At 41.7% G+C, this 18,636-nt stretch overlaps 1 protein-coding gene across 1 annotated transcript in view; it reads left to right on the top strand.

The window, feature by feature from the left end:
- Positions 1 to 383: 383 nt before the first annotated feature.
- Positions 384 to 18,636, top strand: part of dtx1 (deltex 1, E3 ubiquitin ligase) — a 51,572-nt gene continuing 33,319 nt past the window's right edge. Inside the window, exons 1-2 of the mRNA XM_017702852.2 lie at positions 384 to 657; positions 2,965 to 3,766. Coding sequence (XP_017558341.1) covers positions 3,505 to 3,766 — 262 coding nt within the window. The 5' untranslated portion in view covers positions 384 to 657; positions 2,965 to 3,504. The remainder of the gene's footprint in view (positions 658 to 2,964; positions 3,767 to 18,636) is intronic.

The following is an 18,636-nucleotide window of genomic DNA, read 5'->3' as shown; positions in this document are numbered from 1 at the left end:
TTTTCATAGCTGGTGATTATAAAATCACGTGGTATGAATTTTATTTATTTATTTTTTTTAAGGTACCTCGCAGGTGCGCCGTGTAGTTCCTCTCCATCTTTTAGGAGACGTCTGGCTCTGGTGTGAGTTTAAGAAGAGGAGAAGCGTGGTAGTGAAATTGTGGTGAGACATGAACTCGCTCGGCGCGGAAAATCGCGTTAATCGGATGTTCTTTCTCAGTTCGTCGTTCTTTCCGCGCTGCTGAGTCGCACCCGTATTCCGGCAAATCCCGCCTGTCCTGCGCCGAGATGGGCTGGTACCTTGTGGCCTCTTGCATCCGAATTGGTTCATTCTTCATACTCACAAGCACCATCCAATCGTGCGGCAGGAGGGGCGGGGCTTGTCGGATTTCGGGTGGGCGAAAACATTACGCGCTAGTGATGGCAGAGCCTGAAGCAACAGCCTCGCTGTACAGGCTCCCAGCCGACAGAGCGGGCAGAGGCTGCTGAAAACGACACGTCACGTATACAAGACGCGCTGCCTTCTCTTCATGATTGGGTTCGTTTAGACGGTCGTCCAGCGGGTACAGTGCGCCCGTCCGTCTGATGGAGGAGTCTGTACGCGCGATTGGAGCCTGTCGTCAAGGGAACGGTGATATTTCTCCCTTCGACCTCACAGGTGAGATGAGCCCTTTTTAATATCTGCTGGCAAAAAAAAAAAAAAACAAATATTCAGCTGAAGGATTCGGCCACGACGGCGGAGATGCGTCCAGCCTGAAGCCCCGCGGTGGGGCTGCACACTCAGGCGAGCCGCGGCTCCCTGTTTCTGTCGTTCTTGGAGATTCGAAGCTTCTCCGCTCCGTTTCTGGTCGGATAACGACGCCGTCTGGGTTGGTTTGAACGAGCTACCTGACATTCTGAGTCGAGGACTGGAAGATGGGGGTCTGGCCAAGCGCTGAGGGGGATTACGTTTCTAATTAAGAGAAAAACAGTTTAAACCGGAGAGGAGGAGGAGGAGGGAGCGAAAAGAGGAGAGGAGTAAGAAAAAGGTCCTGGCCCCAGCTGGAAAAGAGTGGTTCGTTTTGTGAGTTGGAACTGAGCGAGCGCGTATCTGAGAGCGCGCGCGCGCGCACACACACACCGATTTGGTTTCAAGCAGATGCACAGATGTGTGGGGCAGATTGTGCGATAGGTACCGGGTTGGAGGTGTCAGAAACCCGCCCCTCTCTCGTCGTTTAATCGGTAGTGCGTCTTTTAGCCCCACTGATTGAATTTGAGCCGGTGGAAATGTAAACGGCACCGAATCGCAGAATTACAGAGCGGGGAATTCTGCTTCGTGCGTGTTGACCTCGAAACGAGGCCAGGCGATGCGCTGTGAGATCTGGTCGATCTGCGTAATGTAGGAGAAGCAGCGGAACAGTCAGTCAGTCGGAACAGCGTTTGATCATTTTCCCCTTTACGCACCGCAGGGCTTTTCTCAGCCGCACAAACTCGGCTGATAAGAGCAAAGATTGGGTCTGTGATCTCTGTATCAGTGCTCTGATATACAGGCCAGCGTTCTGAAGATCTCTCTCTCTCTCTCTCTCTCTCTCTCTCTCTCTCTCTCTCTCTCTCTCTCTCTCTCTCTCTCTCTGCGGATGCTTTATTTCCAGAGCTTGGATTACAAAGTGTAATGTATTAAAGGGGAATTATTTCTCCCTACTTTCAAACTGTCTGCGTAATTACATGGTTAACGTGTATAATTAATCATTGAGAGTGGTTTGTTTTGAAATGCTCCATTCTAGAGAATATTACCTAGCCAGAATTAGTCACAACAGTGGTGAAAAACTCACAGAAAAGGTAGTTTTTCTTTTAAACATGAAATGGTTACACATACACTCACTGGCCACTTTATAAGGTACACCTTGCTAGTAAAAGGCTGGACCCCCTTTTGCCTTCAGAACTGCCTTAATTCTTCGTGGCACACTTTCAACAAGGTGTTGTAAACGTTCCTCAGAGATTTTGGTTGGTTATTTGAGTTACTGTTGCCTTTCTATCATCTGGAACCAGTCTGCCCATTCTCCTCTGACCTCTCACATCAACAAGGCATTTTCGTCCACACAACTGACCGCTCAGTAGATCAGCAGTTTCTGAAATACTCAGACCAGCCCGTCTGGCACCAACAACCACACCACGTTCAAATTCACTTAAATCCCCTTTCTTCCCCATTCTGATGCTCGGTCTGCACTTCAGCAAGTTGTCTTGACCACCTCTACATGCCTAAATGCGTTGATCTGCAGCCATGTGATTGGCTGATTAGCTATTTGTGTTAACAAGCAACTGAACAGGTGTACCTAATAAAGTGGCTGGTAAGTGTACATTGCCTGATCCCGGAGTAATTGTATTTTGGTAGTTTTGAGAAATTTATCAAAACTATCCTAGATTAAAAAAATGAATCATTTTATGGTTGAGGGTTACATGCAGGGCATTGTAAGGCAAAGTAGTAGCCACTGTTTTACCGTTTTCAACATTTACATATAAAATGTGTCAGATATTAAATCGCTAATACATCTGGGAGAGCAAACAGAATGTCTGTCTTTGCAGTGGAGCAAGCTCTGGTTCCTGTCACCTCCATTGTATAGAATACTGAGTGGATACATTTCTGTATGATGCACCATTTCACATCAAACCACTCTGAGAGACGTGGCTTACATCTCAGCAATTCAGTCATGCAGAAGTATTTAATAATTGGGGGAATTCTCCTTTTAAGAAGTAATGAAATAGGAAGGAAGGTGAAGGTTTAACGTTATATCCTTGCATTGTAGAACAAAGAAAAAACAAGGTGGTCTAAAATAAACTCTCCATGTCTCTGTATCTCTCTCTTTCATCTCACCCTTGGATATGGGGGTCAGACCACAGCTAATTCAGCAATGCTGATGGCTGGCATTAACACATGCTTCATTTTTTGTAATTGTTCTTATCTGACTGTTCTGTCTACTCTGTTTAGATTCAGGAAAGGCTGCTGAAGCTCAACAAGCAGAGAATTCCATTATCATCTTTGAAGGCTTTCTGCTATGCTTGAAGACCTACAACAGAGGGCCTAAGTGAGGCGACCTGTGGACTGACTGACAGTCAGTGAAGAGGCACTCTTCTGTATGATTTTGCTCTCCTAATTGCTTTCAGAACTATTTTGTGGAGAGGCCAAGTTACAAAGACGTCATATTGATCATGGCTGTTTCATTTGGAAAGAACACAGACTCTTATGTTTTACCGCAAAACAAGCTTGACTGTCCCCACAGACTCTCAATGTGAAGAGGACGGAGCAGTGAGTCTCTGTCTATCAAAGAGAGTTCCAAACATTGACCTTCTGGACCCCTTGACCCCTGATGGGAACAATGTAGCTGTGTATTCTTTTTTTTCTTTGTAAACAAAAGATCTTCTCCCAAAGTGTCTTATAGCTAGTTCACACGTGGGGGACTGCTTCCCAGGCACTTGTCTTTTCTCAGCTGTTACGGGAGGTCTGCTGCTCTTGTGTGGAGGTGAAGAAATGGCTCGGCCTGGTTCAGGAGTGCTGGTGTCAGTCGGAGGGGGCCTGGGTTACCCCTCTCAGAGCATGGCCCGTGTGGTTGTGTGGGAGTGGCTGAATGAACATGGGCGCTGGAGACCGTACGGTGCAGCCGTGTGCCACCACATTGAGAACATTCTTAAGGGCGATGCACGTGGGACCGTCATTCTGGGCCAAGTAGACCCCCAGCTCGCACCCTATGTTATAGACCTGCAGTCCATGCACCAGTTCAGACAGGACACAGGTGAGAGTATACACACACACACACACACACACACACACACACACACACACACACACACACACACTTTTTTTAATGCAATATCAGAATATTGGGTCATATAGATATACATGCATGTATGTATTATACACTTGTAGGTTATTTGAGCACCCAGGCCAAATTACATATTTTGTTGATTTTTGAAGTTAAAACACACAAACACAAGCTCTGCAGAAAACTGAGTTTGTGAACTTTTGCAGCCAGTTAAAATCCCCCCATTCTAGTAGGCAGAATGTTTCTAGAACTAAAGTAAGGTCTGTCTTGCATGCACAGTATGTTTAAAATATACCCACAGGTTTGTAATAATGTTCAAGTCAGGAAACTTAGAAGCCAGCCTCTTTTCAGCTTTGGTTTCTTGACTGACTCTGCCACGTTTGCTACTCCAGCTGATATTTTTGGAATCCATTCTGCCAGGGCAATCTTTCTTGTGCCTTGGCTGCCTTATAACCCATATGCATAATAGTTCCACCCCAATACTCAAGTTTGTCAGGTGATTATTATAATAATTATTATTATGATTATTATGATTATGATTAATATTAATTATTAATATGATTAATATTATTATTAATAACAATAACAACAAATGCTATTCTTTTTTTCTACATGCATATCCTGATAGATTGTGGCCAAATAGTTATTTATCAGTCCATAGCACTTGTTTTCAAAATGCTTTTGCATACCTAAAACATTGGCTTTTGTGATGAGGTGTCTGCTTTGGTTTCCTTCTGATGACTCTTTAATGCATATGTTTGTGCATGCAGTGTTTCACAGCTGAATAGTGCACACCACCTTCCTGCAGGTCCTTTGCTTTCACATGTGGAGTTTTGCTTTGGCTTTGTAGCCAGCATATGAAAAGTTCTATTTCAGATCTTGCCTTTATAGAGTTCCCCCTGACTGGCATTCCTTAGTGGCATTTCAGACAACATGGATTGTAAGCTGGAAGTGTTTTTTATAGCCTCTCTTTGTAGGCAGCATTTACGCTATATGGACAAAATTTGCATACAGTCCTGAATATTGAGTTTAGGCGTTTCAGCCACAACCACTGCTACAAGGTGTAGCTGAAATCAGGCACCATAGCAATGCAATCTCCACAGACAAACAGCAGCAGTAGAATGGGTCATAATGAAGAGCTCAGTGACTTTGGCACTGTCATAGGATGCCACCTTTGCTGCAGGCCAGTTAGTGACAGTTCTGCCTTGCTAGATCTTCTCTGGTCGACTGTAAGTGCTATTTTTGTAAAGCAACAACACCTTGGCCACGAAGTGGTAGACCACGCAAACTCAGAGTGGGGCTTCTGAGTGCTGAAGTGGGCAGCATGTAAAAATCTCTGTAGCTTCATTCGCTACAGCGTCCAAAACTGCCTTTAGAAGCAACATCAGCACGAGCTGTTTTTTTCCATGGCTGAGCAGCTGCCAAACAAAAGGCTGTTTTTCAGGGTTTGGGCTGGGCTATTTAGACAATTACATGCTTCCAACTTTGTGGCAGCAGTGTGTTGAAGGTCCTTTCCTGTTCCAGCAAGACTGTGCCCCTGTGCACAAAGTGTGCTCCATAAAAACGAAGTATGACAATTTTGGTGTGGAACTCCTGTGGCCTGCGCAGAGCTTTGACCTCACCCTTACTGAACACCTTTGGGATGAACTGGAATGTTGATTGTGAACCAAGCGTTCTCATCCTACACCAATGCCTGACCTCACAAATGGACTAAATGGACACAAATTCCCACAGATGTCTTATAAAATCTTGTGGAAAATTCCTAGAAGAGGGGGTGACCAACTTTTTATCAATGCTTATGGTTTTGGAATAAAACAAGCTCCTATAAGTGTGATGGTCAGATGTCCGCATACTTTTGGCTTCATTTTTAGATCCTCAGCAAGCTGCATAGTGTTCATAATGACCAGTCTGGACAAGTCAATTAAGGCCTAATAAGTCAATTAGGTTCTGAGACTTTGCAACAAGAAGGATGTTCAAACCTGGCCACAATTATTACACTTACAAGTTAAAGTTAAGTATGCTGTAACATTTTCAGGTGTAATAATTTGCTGCAAAGGTTGTATTCACTCCTTTTACTGTAAAAATCAACTAGTTCCACTTTGGGTGCTATATTGTTTTGCCTACAACTGTGTATAAGTGCTTAAAAATAATGGAAACATGTTTTGTGCTTGAGAAATGACTTGACATGGATGATCTGTGTGTTTTTTGTATAGGTTAAGGTTAATTTGTGTAAAAATGTTTTTGGGCCTGTTTGTGTCACCTTGTGTAGTTACTGCAAAGATGCCTTCAGAAACGTACATCCATACACAAACACACCAAGGCCTCTTGCTGCAACAACCATTCTGGGGGGGGGGGGGTTAAAATAATGCTTATGCTACTAAAGAATGTCTGTACTCTTTTACTGCATTTGTGCATATTGTCACTGATATAAGAAACTGTCTCATGCTCTATGGACAAAAGCATTGGGAGACCTGTCAATCATTAAATTCAGTGTCTCATTCAGTCCCATTGCCACAGGTGTATAAAATCAAGCACCTAGCCAAACAGCCTGCCTGTATAAAAATTTGTAAAATAATGGGTCTTTCTGAAGAGCTCATGAGATCGAGTGTGCTGCTGTAATATGATGCCACCATTGCAACAAGTCAGTTTAATATTTCTTTCCTACAAGATATTCCATGATCTATGGAGCCACGGTGGTGACATAAATACAAATAATGCGTGGCCATGACTTAAGTGTAGTGTGTGGGAGCGATGAGGAGGCAGATGCCTATGCGTAGAGAAGCGAGATTTAATGAGGGCAAATCCATTTTCAGGGTCAGGGAGCCAACACGGATAGATCGGGGGACAGACATGACAAGGAACATGAGATCAACACAACGGAGGCTGGAAGAAACAAACACTAAACAATATCAAACAATTCAAACAAAGACCAGCGAGAGACTAGGGAAATCGCAGGGCTTAAATACAGGGACAGGTAACGAGACACAAGTGGTTAATAAGAGGGTAATGGGTGACAACAATCAAGGGCAGGGTCTGGAAACAAGGGGGCAGGACCGGGAAGGAAGCAAAACAAAAGCACATGGACAGGACTGGGAGGAGCCAATTGTATGCGTGGCCACAACTTAGTAAGGCGTGGGAACATCAGCTTTCTACGTCGTGGCCATGCATTAGGATCTCGTTCCCACGCGTTAAGTTGTGGCCACACATTTTTAATTTATAGAGGATGTCACCATGGGGCTTTGTAATGGTCAACTGTGAGTGGTCTTACTAAAAACTTACATTTTTTAGGAACACGGCAACTGTCACGCAAAAGACGGACTCTGCCAGTATTAGGAACTCCATCTCCCAGGAGTCATTGGGAGAACATGTGACTGGTGACGAATGGTCATGCTCTTATCGGCGCTCTACGTCACCAGATTACTAACTCGTCTCACCTGAGAAGGTGAACTCATGACCAGAACAGAATAGTATAAAAGCCTGGGCTGTGGAATTAGTCGTTGCGAAGTATTGTTTCTGGTATGAACTTGCTGAGCGTTATTTTTGACTGCCTTTTGGTTTTGACCTGTTTCTTGTTTATCTGGACTCTGATTTTTGTCTTGCCCTGATTTATATCTGGTTGCCTGTTTCTGGACTTATTTGTTTGACCCTTTTGCCTGTTACCACAACTTTTGTTTTTTGGATTACCCCACTTATGTTCGTCTGGTGTAGTGATTATCTGTGCTCTACTGGCTGTGACTGCTACATGTACATTGACGCCGATTGAGCCTGAAGTACATAAACCTCTCCTTTTCATTCACTTCCGCGTTCGTCTGGATTTTGCTGAAACCTCACAGCAACACGGCCACGAATTTCACGGTTTGCCAAAGTTACAGGGTGGGGTCGACGAGTGCTGAGGAGCATAGTGCATAAAAGTCGCCAATGCTCTGCTGACTCAATAACTGCAGGATTCCACACCTCCTCTGGCATTAACATTCACACAAAAACTCTGCGCTGGGAGCTTCGTGGCAAGGGTTTTCATGGCTGAGCAGCTGCATGCAAGCCTTACATAAACAAGTACTGTGCTAGGTGTCGGATGGAGTGGTGTAAAGCACACCAGAACTGGACTCTGGAGTGGAGTGACAGTTCATGCTTCTCTATCTGAATGCTACTTGCCTGACTGCATTGTGTCACCTGTATAGTTTGGTGGAGGAGGGATAATGCTATGGAGTTGTTTTTCAGGGGTGGCCTATGCCCTTTATTTCCAGTAAGCCACACTGTCACTGGACTCAGTGGAAAGGTGTTCTCTGCAATGATGAATCACATTTCACTATCTGGTAGTCTGATGGACAAATCCTGTGTTTGCCAGAAGAATACCACCTCTGGAATACATTGTTCCAACAGTAAAGTTTGGTGGAGGAGGGATTATGGTCTGGGGCTGGTTTGGACTTGGCTATTTAGACGGATATATGTTTCTGTGGCAGCTGTTTGGGGAAGGTCCTTTCCTGTTCCAGTGTGACTGTGCCCCTGTGCACAAAGCAAACTCCATAGAAGCATGGTTGTATCAAGGTGTCAAAGAACTTAATTGGCCCACACAGAGCCCTGATGTCAACCCCATTGAACACCTTTGGAACAAGGCCCTCTCATCCAACTTCGGAGTCTGATCTCACAAATGCCCTTCTGGATAAATGGCCAAAATTCCCACATATCTACTCCAAAATCTTCAGTGTAAATGGCTGTTGGCCTTTTTTTAAACGGTGGAAAGATATAAAAACTGGGGTTTTGAAATCACATTGGTGATGTCATATGCATGTTTATTTAATTACATTAGGGCAACGGTGCAGGCCTGCTATTTTTCACTGCTGTCAGGCTGGGGGTAAATGTTGGCAGCCCTAGACACATCTTGTTCTCAGAGTAGGCTTGTCATGATCATGAAGTTTTAGATGACTTTAGATTGCAATAGAAATCATTTTGACTAATTCAAGTGGTCTTTGTCATTCCTCGATATACGTAACTTGTTTACATTGGACTGAAATATGTTCTTCAGGCGCCATAGTGCAAAACACAACAGCTGCACACTACACAGGACATCAGAGTGCAGATATACAACAGTGTGATTAACAATTTTATTGTCTTTTTTTTGTTTACTCTATGTAACCATTATAGTACAAGCCTAACTGCCAAATTGGCTGAACTAATGTCTTAGTAGGGCTGCACAATTAATGGTAATTGTCACTGCAATATGAGTGTCCACAATGAACACGTTGTACCACTGTGGCAGAGCAGATCAAACAACATTGCATGAGTGCAGCACAAGAATGATCTAATTAACTTGAACTCTGCTCTCACATGTACAAAGCAAGTGACCTTTCTGCTCACTAGAGTAAGTATTTGACAGTATTTTTTATTAAATGCACTGCTTTGTCTTTTCCAACTTGTCTTATCTGTTCCAATCAGATAAGGAAAAAAAGTCACTGGCCACTTTATTAGGTTGGAGATTTTGGTTGGTTATTTGAGTTCCTGTTGCCTTTCTATCATCTGGAACCAGTCTGCCCATTCTCCTCTGACCTCTCACATCAACAAGGCATTTTCATCCACACAACTGCCGCTCACTGGATATTTCCTCTTTTTCGGACCGTTCTCTGTAAACCCTAGAGATGGTTGGGCGTGAAAATCCCAGTAGATCAGCAGTTTCTGAAATACTCAGACCAGCCCGTCTGGCACCAACAACCACGCCACGTTCAAAGTCACTTAAATCCCCTTTCTTCCCCATTCTGATGCTCGGTCTGCACTTCAGCAAGTTGTCTTGACCACCTCTACACGCCTAAATGCATTGAGTTGCGGCCATGTGATTGGCTGATTAGCTATTTGTGTTAAGCAATTGAACAAATTTGGCATGTAAGACATCAGTTATACACGTTTAAATGAATATTTATATTCATAAAGATTAATAAAAAGACTCTTAAGTGAGTCATGAACACAGCTGGGATAATATACAACACGACCTGCGTATGTAGTGCCCGTTTCACTCATCTCTCCTTGTGCTGCTGGGCTTACTTCTGCTTCAGTGACGTAACAGGCTGGGAGCGTTAGACTGAGGCTGTCAATCATGCTTATTCATCAGGACCCTGCAAAGACAGTGCTCAGCGCTCGGTCTGATAAGCTGTGTTTTATTATATTTCTAACTTTCACTTTCATTCAGACATTACTGGATGTTTCGTTTTAGCATATTACAGATGTTGTCAACATTTTATGCTGTGCGCCCTGGGACTTACATAATCAGCTCAGATGATTATGTAGTAATTGTGTCAGGCCTAGCTCAGAGATGTAACAAGCAGTGGTCAGAGAGAAGACAAGGAAGCTGCAGTCCTGTGTTTGTCCAGAGCCACTAAGAGCGCATGTGTGTATGTGAGGTAGAAAGAGAGACACACTGCATGTCTTCTCTTTCCTTCATAGAGTAGACATCACCAAAAAACATGTTTAACTTGAGACACTTAAAACACTTATGGTTGTTTCAGTTTGATTTTCTGATGTGGTGTGGTCATACATGTGGCCAGTGTGTATGTAAGTCTAAATGTATGTGTATAATTTAGCCTTGATTGAAAGATGGTGGGGGTGGTGCAGTGGGTAGCGCCGTCACGAGGAGGGCCTGGGTTCGATTCCCTGGCCGGGTGACTGGTGTCCTCTCTGTGTGGAGTTTGCATGTTCTCCCCGTCTCTGCGTGGGTTTCCTCCCACAGTCCAAAGACATGCAGTCAGGCTAATTGGAGATGCTAATTCGCCCCTGTGTGTGTGAGCGTGTGAGTGACTGTCTGTGTCTGTCTGTCTGCCCTGCGATGGACTGGCGACCTGTCCAGGGTGTATCCTGCCTTCTGCCCGATGACCGCTGGGATAGGCTCCAACACTACCCCCCACTCCCCGCGACCCTGGGGGAGAAACGGCTTAGAAAATGGATGGACTGATGAAAGATGGTGTTATATCCTGAATTATATGTATGCATGCTTATTTTAGGTGCCCTGGTTCTTCCAGATGGCGTGCTCCTAATAGAGTGACTATTCTGAAATTAGTGTGTGTGTGTGCATGCGTGTGTGTGTGCACACATGTGGTATTCACTTACTGCACTTTGAGCCCTGTGATGATTATTATTTTTTTTTTTTTGGTGGTATTTCTTTATGCTGTAAATATACAGAGACTAATGTTTAGCAGCTGAACTGTATTGCTAGTTTTCCATTTTACATACACTCACCAGCCACTTTATTAGGTACACCTTGGTAGTAAAAGCTTGGACCCCCTTTTGCCTTCAGAACTGCCTTAATTCTTCGTGGCACACTTTCAACAAGGTGTTGGAAACATTTCTGAGATTTTGGTTGGTTATTTGAGTTCCTGTTGCCTTTCTATCATCTGGAACCAGTCTGCCCATTCTCCTCTGACCTCTCACATCAACAAGGCATTTTCATCCACCCTAGAGATGGTTGTGCATGAAAATCTCAGTAGATCAGCAGTTTCTGAAATACTACGTTCAAAGTCACTTAAATCCCCTTTCTTCCCCATTCTGATGCTCGGTCTGCACTTCAACAAGTTGTCTTTACCACCTCTACATGCCTAAATGCATTGAGTTGTGGCCGTGTGATTTGGCTGATTTTTATCTATTTGTGTTAACAAGCAATTGAACCTTTATTGTACCTAATAAAGTGGCTGGTGAGTGTATATTGTGGAATAATCTTAAAAGAATTAGGTTTTTCCACATAACATGCAAAATATGAACATGCTGCAGAGTTTTGTAGTACCAAGAAGTGATGAAATGCCACTGTACTCCATATCAAGCTTCAACCTTTTATCCTACTTTGTAACCATCACCAAACCATGTCTTTCATTACAGTTGACTGGGAGCCAATATAGTAACCACTCAACAGGTGCCTTGTGTGTTTTCCCACCCATTAGTATCTTAACTTTCCACTTTGTTTTGCGGAATGGACAATCAGCAAAATTTTCAATACAAAATACTGAAGTTTCTTCAGTACCACTTTACATGAACTTTCCTACGTAACTCTGACATAATCATGCCTTAAACATTTCATGGCAGATGCCCTAGGAGATTATGTTTAGTAATATCATATCACAAATCTTGACAGCTTATGATGTCCTGCCATTACATGTTCATGTCAATGTTATACATCAGGGTTCAAGCGTTGCCATCAAGTACTAGATATGCGTGTTGATACTTGTGAAAATACTGGGGATGTGTGAAGTGCTAGTGATGAGTTGTTTGTGAACATATCATTAGTGTTTCTAAGCCAATTTGTTTGACTTCATTAGTAAAAAGCTAGGCTGTCCAGCGCTAACAAGCACTCAGCTGTTCTGTTATCCATGCCACTTATCAGTATTTGGTTGTTTGTTGTATTTCATTATGGGAACCTATGGGAAAACATACAGAACAAAATAATGGTTAAGAAAGCTGTAAAATGTGGCAAGTCTGCTATTTGACTGTAAGCACTGTTGTCAATAATGCATTGTTAAGGCCATGACTGAGAAGTGTGAGCTTGAACTGCTATATATGGTTGTGTATTTTATATATAAAAATATAATTTTATTAACTCTAATGGAATCATGAATGTTAAAATTGGTCACCAGACACATCCTTAGAATGTGCTGCATCCTATTTATTCAGAAAAACAGTTAGAATTACTGTTTACTGCTTAGTATACCATTGGGAAATAATAATGGTCTTGTACTCCATCCTGTTCTATGATACCGCACTTGAATCACATGCAATCACTTGCGTATTTGCATAGCAAAAGCATTATAGGTCTTTCTGTATCACTGAATACTTTTTTGAGGATGTAATGATAGAGTGAGAGAGATTCTGTATGCGTTGCAGTGTTTGTTGTAAGTGCTTTGGATAGGTTAGGCTTGATCTTTGGCCAGACAGAATTGATCCATGTGCTTCCCAAGGGAGGTGTTTGTGGCTCTGACTGCACTGCTGTAAACTTATCCTCTTTCACAACACACACAGACACGCATATGCGCAAAAGTTCTGTTGATTCCTGTGATAATACTGGTCATAACATGTCAATAACACTTTTTCATATAGAAAGCATTTATAATTACCTCTGTACTTTTAGACAGCTGCATATGATGTGCATGGGCGGTCACTTGCACTTGCATGTGTGTTGCTTTGTTGTTGACTTTGGCCTTGATGTAACACGGAGAGACTGCAGCTACGGCTGTTGTGGTTGCAGTGGTAAAAGAACAGCCCCACTTTCACAGCTCTCTCTGTTTTTGGTGAGACAACCGTGAGAAACTCTTCACACACAGGGTGCTTACGTGTGCTCGTTGGTGCTAATCCGCTCGTGTAGCCCTGTGGTTTTTTTTTTCTGAGCTTCTGTGTGGTTTGTAGTCGTGATATATGTGCGCATGTAAATACAAACTTGCAGTTAGTGAGTGGGTGTGCTCTTTCTCATTGTATAGTTTCTCACACCTTTATCTGTGTTGAGCATAAGCAATGCCTTCTGAGAAGTTTTTAAACTTACTTGTGAATTGTGCTATCTACAAAAATGAGTCTTTATCTAAGTTAATAGAAGTTTAGCCTACAACACACCTCAGTTCCAAAAAAGGTGGATAATATGTAAAATGCTGGTGGTCCAGTGGTTAGGATAGGGCTGCCCACCCCTCCGGGCAAGTCAACACCTTGTTGAAAGTGTGCCACGAAGAATTAAGTCAGCTCTGAAGGCGAAAGGGGGTCCAACCTTTTACTAGCAAGGTGTACCTAATAAAGTGGGCAGTGAGTGTACATTCCCATTCTATGCCCAACCCTGGCTTTTGAACTTAACACTGGTAATAGTTGGGATGTTCCATTTCTTCTTTGGCCCAGAAACATGATGATGTACAATATTTTCATATACCGTCTGAAAAGGTGACTTGCCGGATGGAAATACATGTGCATCATTTGTGTGAGATGAGCACAAGGTTTGTCAAAGTATTTCTGAGCCTGTATGGTTCAATCCATCACAGAAGCACATTGGTTTTTAATGCTGTTTAACACTTAATTGTGGATTTTGGCCTTTTGGCCAAATCGTTGCAGTCTCAGAAAAAAAATGAGACTTGACGTATTTAAACCGCTGAATTGTTCATACTTCTGCGCTGTTGAATGTGTGTAAATTCTATGCTTAGAACAAATCATGTAAGAAAAGTAAGAAAACACTGGTGAGTGTCAGAATCTCTGTGAAAACTGAATAAGTCGGTTTTAAGAAGAACATTCTTGTTAAGATTGGTTGGTGAATGAGGCCCATTGTTCATGAACGGTTCTATTATTTACTGGCACATTTTTGGCAAAGTGGCACCCCTCCTTGCTTGTAAATTACACTCCTTTCATACTCCGTTATGTTTGTGTCACCTGTTTAAGACGTTTTTTATTATTTTTTTAATTTTGTTATTTTTAGTCTTAAGTGCTCGCCCACTTTACATTATACTGTGTTTTTTTTTTTTTTTTTTTGTTTAAATACAGGATCAAGTGGATTTAAAAAATCACTTCTTCCTACCCTTACTGTTTATTTGCATTTCTTCTTACTGTGTCAATGTTTTGGGGAATGAGGTTTGTAAATACAATAGCTGTATAATGTTATCTTGGGGGTATGTTATATACAGTAGTCTGGGTAGCTTATTTATATATTTAGCATGTGTCTTCTGTATTTTTAGTGTACATTATTTATTATATCAACCCACTACTTGTTACATAAGCAGTGCAGAACTCTGTGTCCAGTGATGCAGCTCAAAAGTTAAGATGGTACTGGAGATGCCATTATTAAAGTAACTCGGAAACTATGAATTAGTTTAATCTTGTTATCTGGTATGCATGAAGGGCAATCAAAGCGTGGCTGTCCGTTTCTCTTGCTCTCTTGTTCTCTCTTGCTCTGTCTGGTCAGCGCTTGTCTTGTCTGGGACTTGGGGCGGTGAATAATATAAGCCAGATGCGTTTTGGCAGTTGCTCCCCATGCAGCCACTCTGAAATGGAGTAGTGTACGGCCTCCATTTCCACTTTGCTCATTAGAAACAACAGCCAAACGTTCTCTTGGAGGGAGGCAGGACTGTCTGTGCAGTCTCAAGGTGAATTTTAATCAGGCGTAGAGACCGTCTGTCCCATAACATCTTGATCTCTCACTTCAGACTATAGGCCGCACACTTCCAGCGTGGAAGTTCATCCTTTCACACTGCTCTGTAGGTTAGAGTATATTTGTTGCTAAATGTACAGATGTTTCACCAAGAAAGTAAGTACCCTTTAAATGTTTGTGTGATCCAGTTATTTTGTTCAAAAAATAAACCAGTTTGGGACTGCTAATTATACTAGTAATTGAGTAATTTACTGTATATTTTGGCAATTAATCAAGCAACAGACCAAAAGATGAAAAATCTAACTATACATAGCCTTATAGAGAAAGGGACCATTTTTCTTTCATTCAAACCTGCAAATAAACAATGAAAAATTATGACAAATAAAATGAATAAGAAATGAGATTCTGTACTTTTTTAAATGAAATTTTAAGTTCATTAGTGACATTAACAGTGTTCAAGCCTCTGTACAGCAACGTCAGGTTTTTGAGTCTTACTCCTTCCACTGAAGTACATGTTCAGACGACTCTCAGGTACATTGATTGATTGATTCTGCTCTTCAGAGGCTTTTGAACAAACTTGTGAAATCTATGACTGCATGACATATAAAATACTGAGAAATTCTAAACTTCATGAAGATATTATTATTATTATTATTATTATTATTATTATCTGAAAAGAAAGAAGTGCAAAATGCAGAAGCATTTTAACTAGTGGGTTTTTATACCTCATTGTATTCAACCATAAACCACTGTGTAGGGAAAAGTCTGCTTCTTGCTGCAAGAAACCTGGAAGATAATTTAAAAAATGCACGATCAAGATCTCAATAGGTGTGTGCTCAATCAATAAAATGCTTTATAAGACAGTTTAATGCTGCTTGTCTCGACATATTGCATGCTTTTTAGCTGAAATGCCCCTTTAAGTATCAAAGGACAAAACTGCTTTTTTAAATCCCCTTTCTTCCCCATTCTGATGCTCATTCTGCACTTCAGCAAGTTGTCTTGACCACCTCTACATGCCTAAATGCATTGAGTTGTGCCCATGTGATTGGCTGATTAGCCAATTGTGTTAACAAGCAATTGAATAAACCTAATAAAGTGGCCGGTGAGTGTATTTCTCAGTTGTTAAGCTGTTAAGCAAACCTCAGTGATGACAATTTCCAGGATGTTGCACATGTCAGTAAAAAAATGTTTATCTTGAAGCTGAGCCCTTTTTAATCACAAATGCAAACAAATCTGTCCTGCTGTACAGCCCCACGTTGGTTCTCCAGTTCAGTTTATCCACCCTCTTTTTTGGTTGGTTGCCTCAGGAAATGGGACGTGTGACGAGCAGACCTTTTCCACTGAAGTTGAACTCAATTCAGTTGAGGGGAAACCGTTTGGCTGATTTATTGGTGCTTCTAGGAACACAGCATTTCATCTGGGAAATGGTGTCATCCATTGTTTACAACGTGATCAGAAGACATTTAATGCTACGATTTATGCTTTAACAAATAGAGTTGAACAATTGATTTTTTATGCATTAACAAATAGCGATGTGGCAGTCTAGTGTGACCTTGGCTTAATTCAATTTAAGCTGCTTTTGGAGCTGCAGCTCCACCTGTGAGAAAACAGAGTAAGTAATGTATCTGTACCTCACAGAATGGACAAGGCTGGGCAGACCACTTTCTATTTTGAAAAATTGAATGTGGCACGGAGAGCTTCTCTGCTTCATTTACAAGCTGAAGGCTTATGAATGTTTCTACATATAACTTTGAATCCTTTTGACCATTACCAAAAAGTTCCACTTGCTCTGACACATCCTATCCATCATCTTGATTGTTGCCATGTCAGCTTACCCTGAGATCACAAATCACCAAGATAAATATCAGAGGATTTACCAAGCGGGCTGTTGGGAAGTCTTTATTAAACCACACCTGCTTCACAACGCTGTAATAGTGTTTAGCTAAACTGAGAATGAAAAATGCTTGGACCTTTCAATCTAGAGGCAGCGGTCAGTGACTGTAGTGATGCTTTGTGTAAGGAAACGGAGGCTTCCTGCTCTACAGAACGTACAGAAATGCTTGAGGAGGCCTGGAAACTAATCATGCCATTGATTGACACCATTTAATCTCATTTTGTATCCTTTTTTTACATTTTAATGTCAATAGGAATCTTTACAATAGCAGAAAAAAAAGTTATTGACTAATGTATAGGCATGCATATTTTTGCTTACGCACTGTCAGAATATCTTTTGGATCTTTTTGCTTCAATATAATTTTTTTAAAGTTTTAAGACAGGAAGCAAAAATGTGTATAAACATTAGATTGTGGGGCTGAAAGGGTCAGACAACACGGTTGCCTGATTCCTGTAGAAGGTTCAGGCTGGACCACCAGGTGCACAGGGTTAAGATCAGAGGAGTTAAGTGTAAGAAAGGCAGAGGTGTTGAGCACTAAGTTGACAGCTTTATGATGGGATGGAGGGGGCTTTCCGAAATGGTGTTTGTGCGTATAAGAGAGTGAGAGAGTACTTTTGTGGGTGTGGGAACTATGGGTTTCAGCAAACACAGGGTCTTACTTGCTTCAAACATGAACATTTATTCAAAAACACAGTGCAGTGTTTTGGTATGAATCTGCCGTTTTTGTCATCAGATCTTTTGTGGTTAGGGCTGAGTATTAGCAGCAGCTTGATGATACAATGAGTAGGACAGTACCAGCATCACAATGCGATATGATACTATATTCTGCATATCATATATAAAGGATTCTGATAACAAAACACACCAGATGTACAACAGGCATTTTGTCAATGTATAACTTAATATTTCTTTTAAAGTCTACAGTAATAGTGAAGAAATAAATAAATAATGTTTGGTGGAATGATAACAGGAACACACACGGGTACGGGAGTACTCGGATAATCGTTTGGGGCAAGTATTTGAATAGTGAAGGAATTTGTTGCGTTTCATCAGGGGAAGGCTGAGAAAATACACAGACCAACAATTCAGTGAATAAAAAATTTATTTATTTACTACATAATTTGAATATGCCAGCTACCCTTTACAGCGTGGTAAAATGTGATGTTAAATGGACCAATAGAAGTGCTCCAGAATGACTTCCAAATTTCCATGAACTTTCATCCAGAATTTAAAAACTTCTTCTATAAAATTACCATTTTTTTTTAGATTGGAGGTTTGTTTTCCGACTGCGACAAATGAAATGAAAGAAATATGAAATGGCATATTTCGAACAGTCATAATGTTGTTATGGAAGGTGTTTCTCATTCTGTTTACTTCAGAGAAGCTGAATAATGCATGCAGCATTATTATATAGCTGCTGAACCGAATTCAAGAATTCACAATGCTATCAAATGATGTGATTTTATTCATGAATATACGCTTAAAATATTTATAGCACGCAGTATACTTGTGGAACTGTTTGTCACTCTGCTTTAGGAGACTCTACATAGCACACACACTTACAAACTCACACGGTTCAGTGAGGTGGGCGTAATACATGTTGACACTCTCACACTGGGCAGTCATAAGGGCAGAGGACATTTGGCGGCACTAACTTCCTTTGGCACAGTAGATTCGTGAATCACGATACACTCACATGTGCGGTGTTCTCTGCAGTAAAGCCTTGCAGGTACAGCACAGTACAGTAACTTTAGAGTCTTTATCTGTGTGGCTAAATTGCAAACTCTGCAGTAACACTCTGCTAACTAGCTAGATCTTGAGGGCTTTGCAACACACACACACATACGCACACCCTAGTAGGCT

The sequence above is a fragment of the Pygocentrus nattereri genome, chromosome 28, assembly GCF_015220715.1.
Source record: "Pygocentrus nattereri isolate fPygNat1 chromosome 28, fPygNat1.pri, whole genome shotgun sequence".
Classification (NCBI taxonomy): Eukaryota; Metazoa; Chordata; class Actinopteri; order Characiformes; family Serrasalmidae; genus Pygocentrus; species Pygocentrus nattereri.
This window is presented reverse-complemented; position numbering and strand designations above follow the sequence as displayed.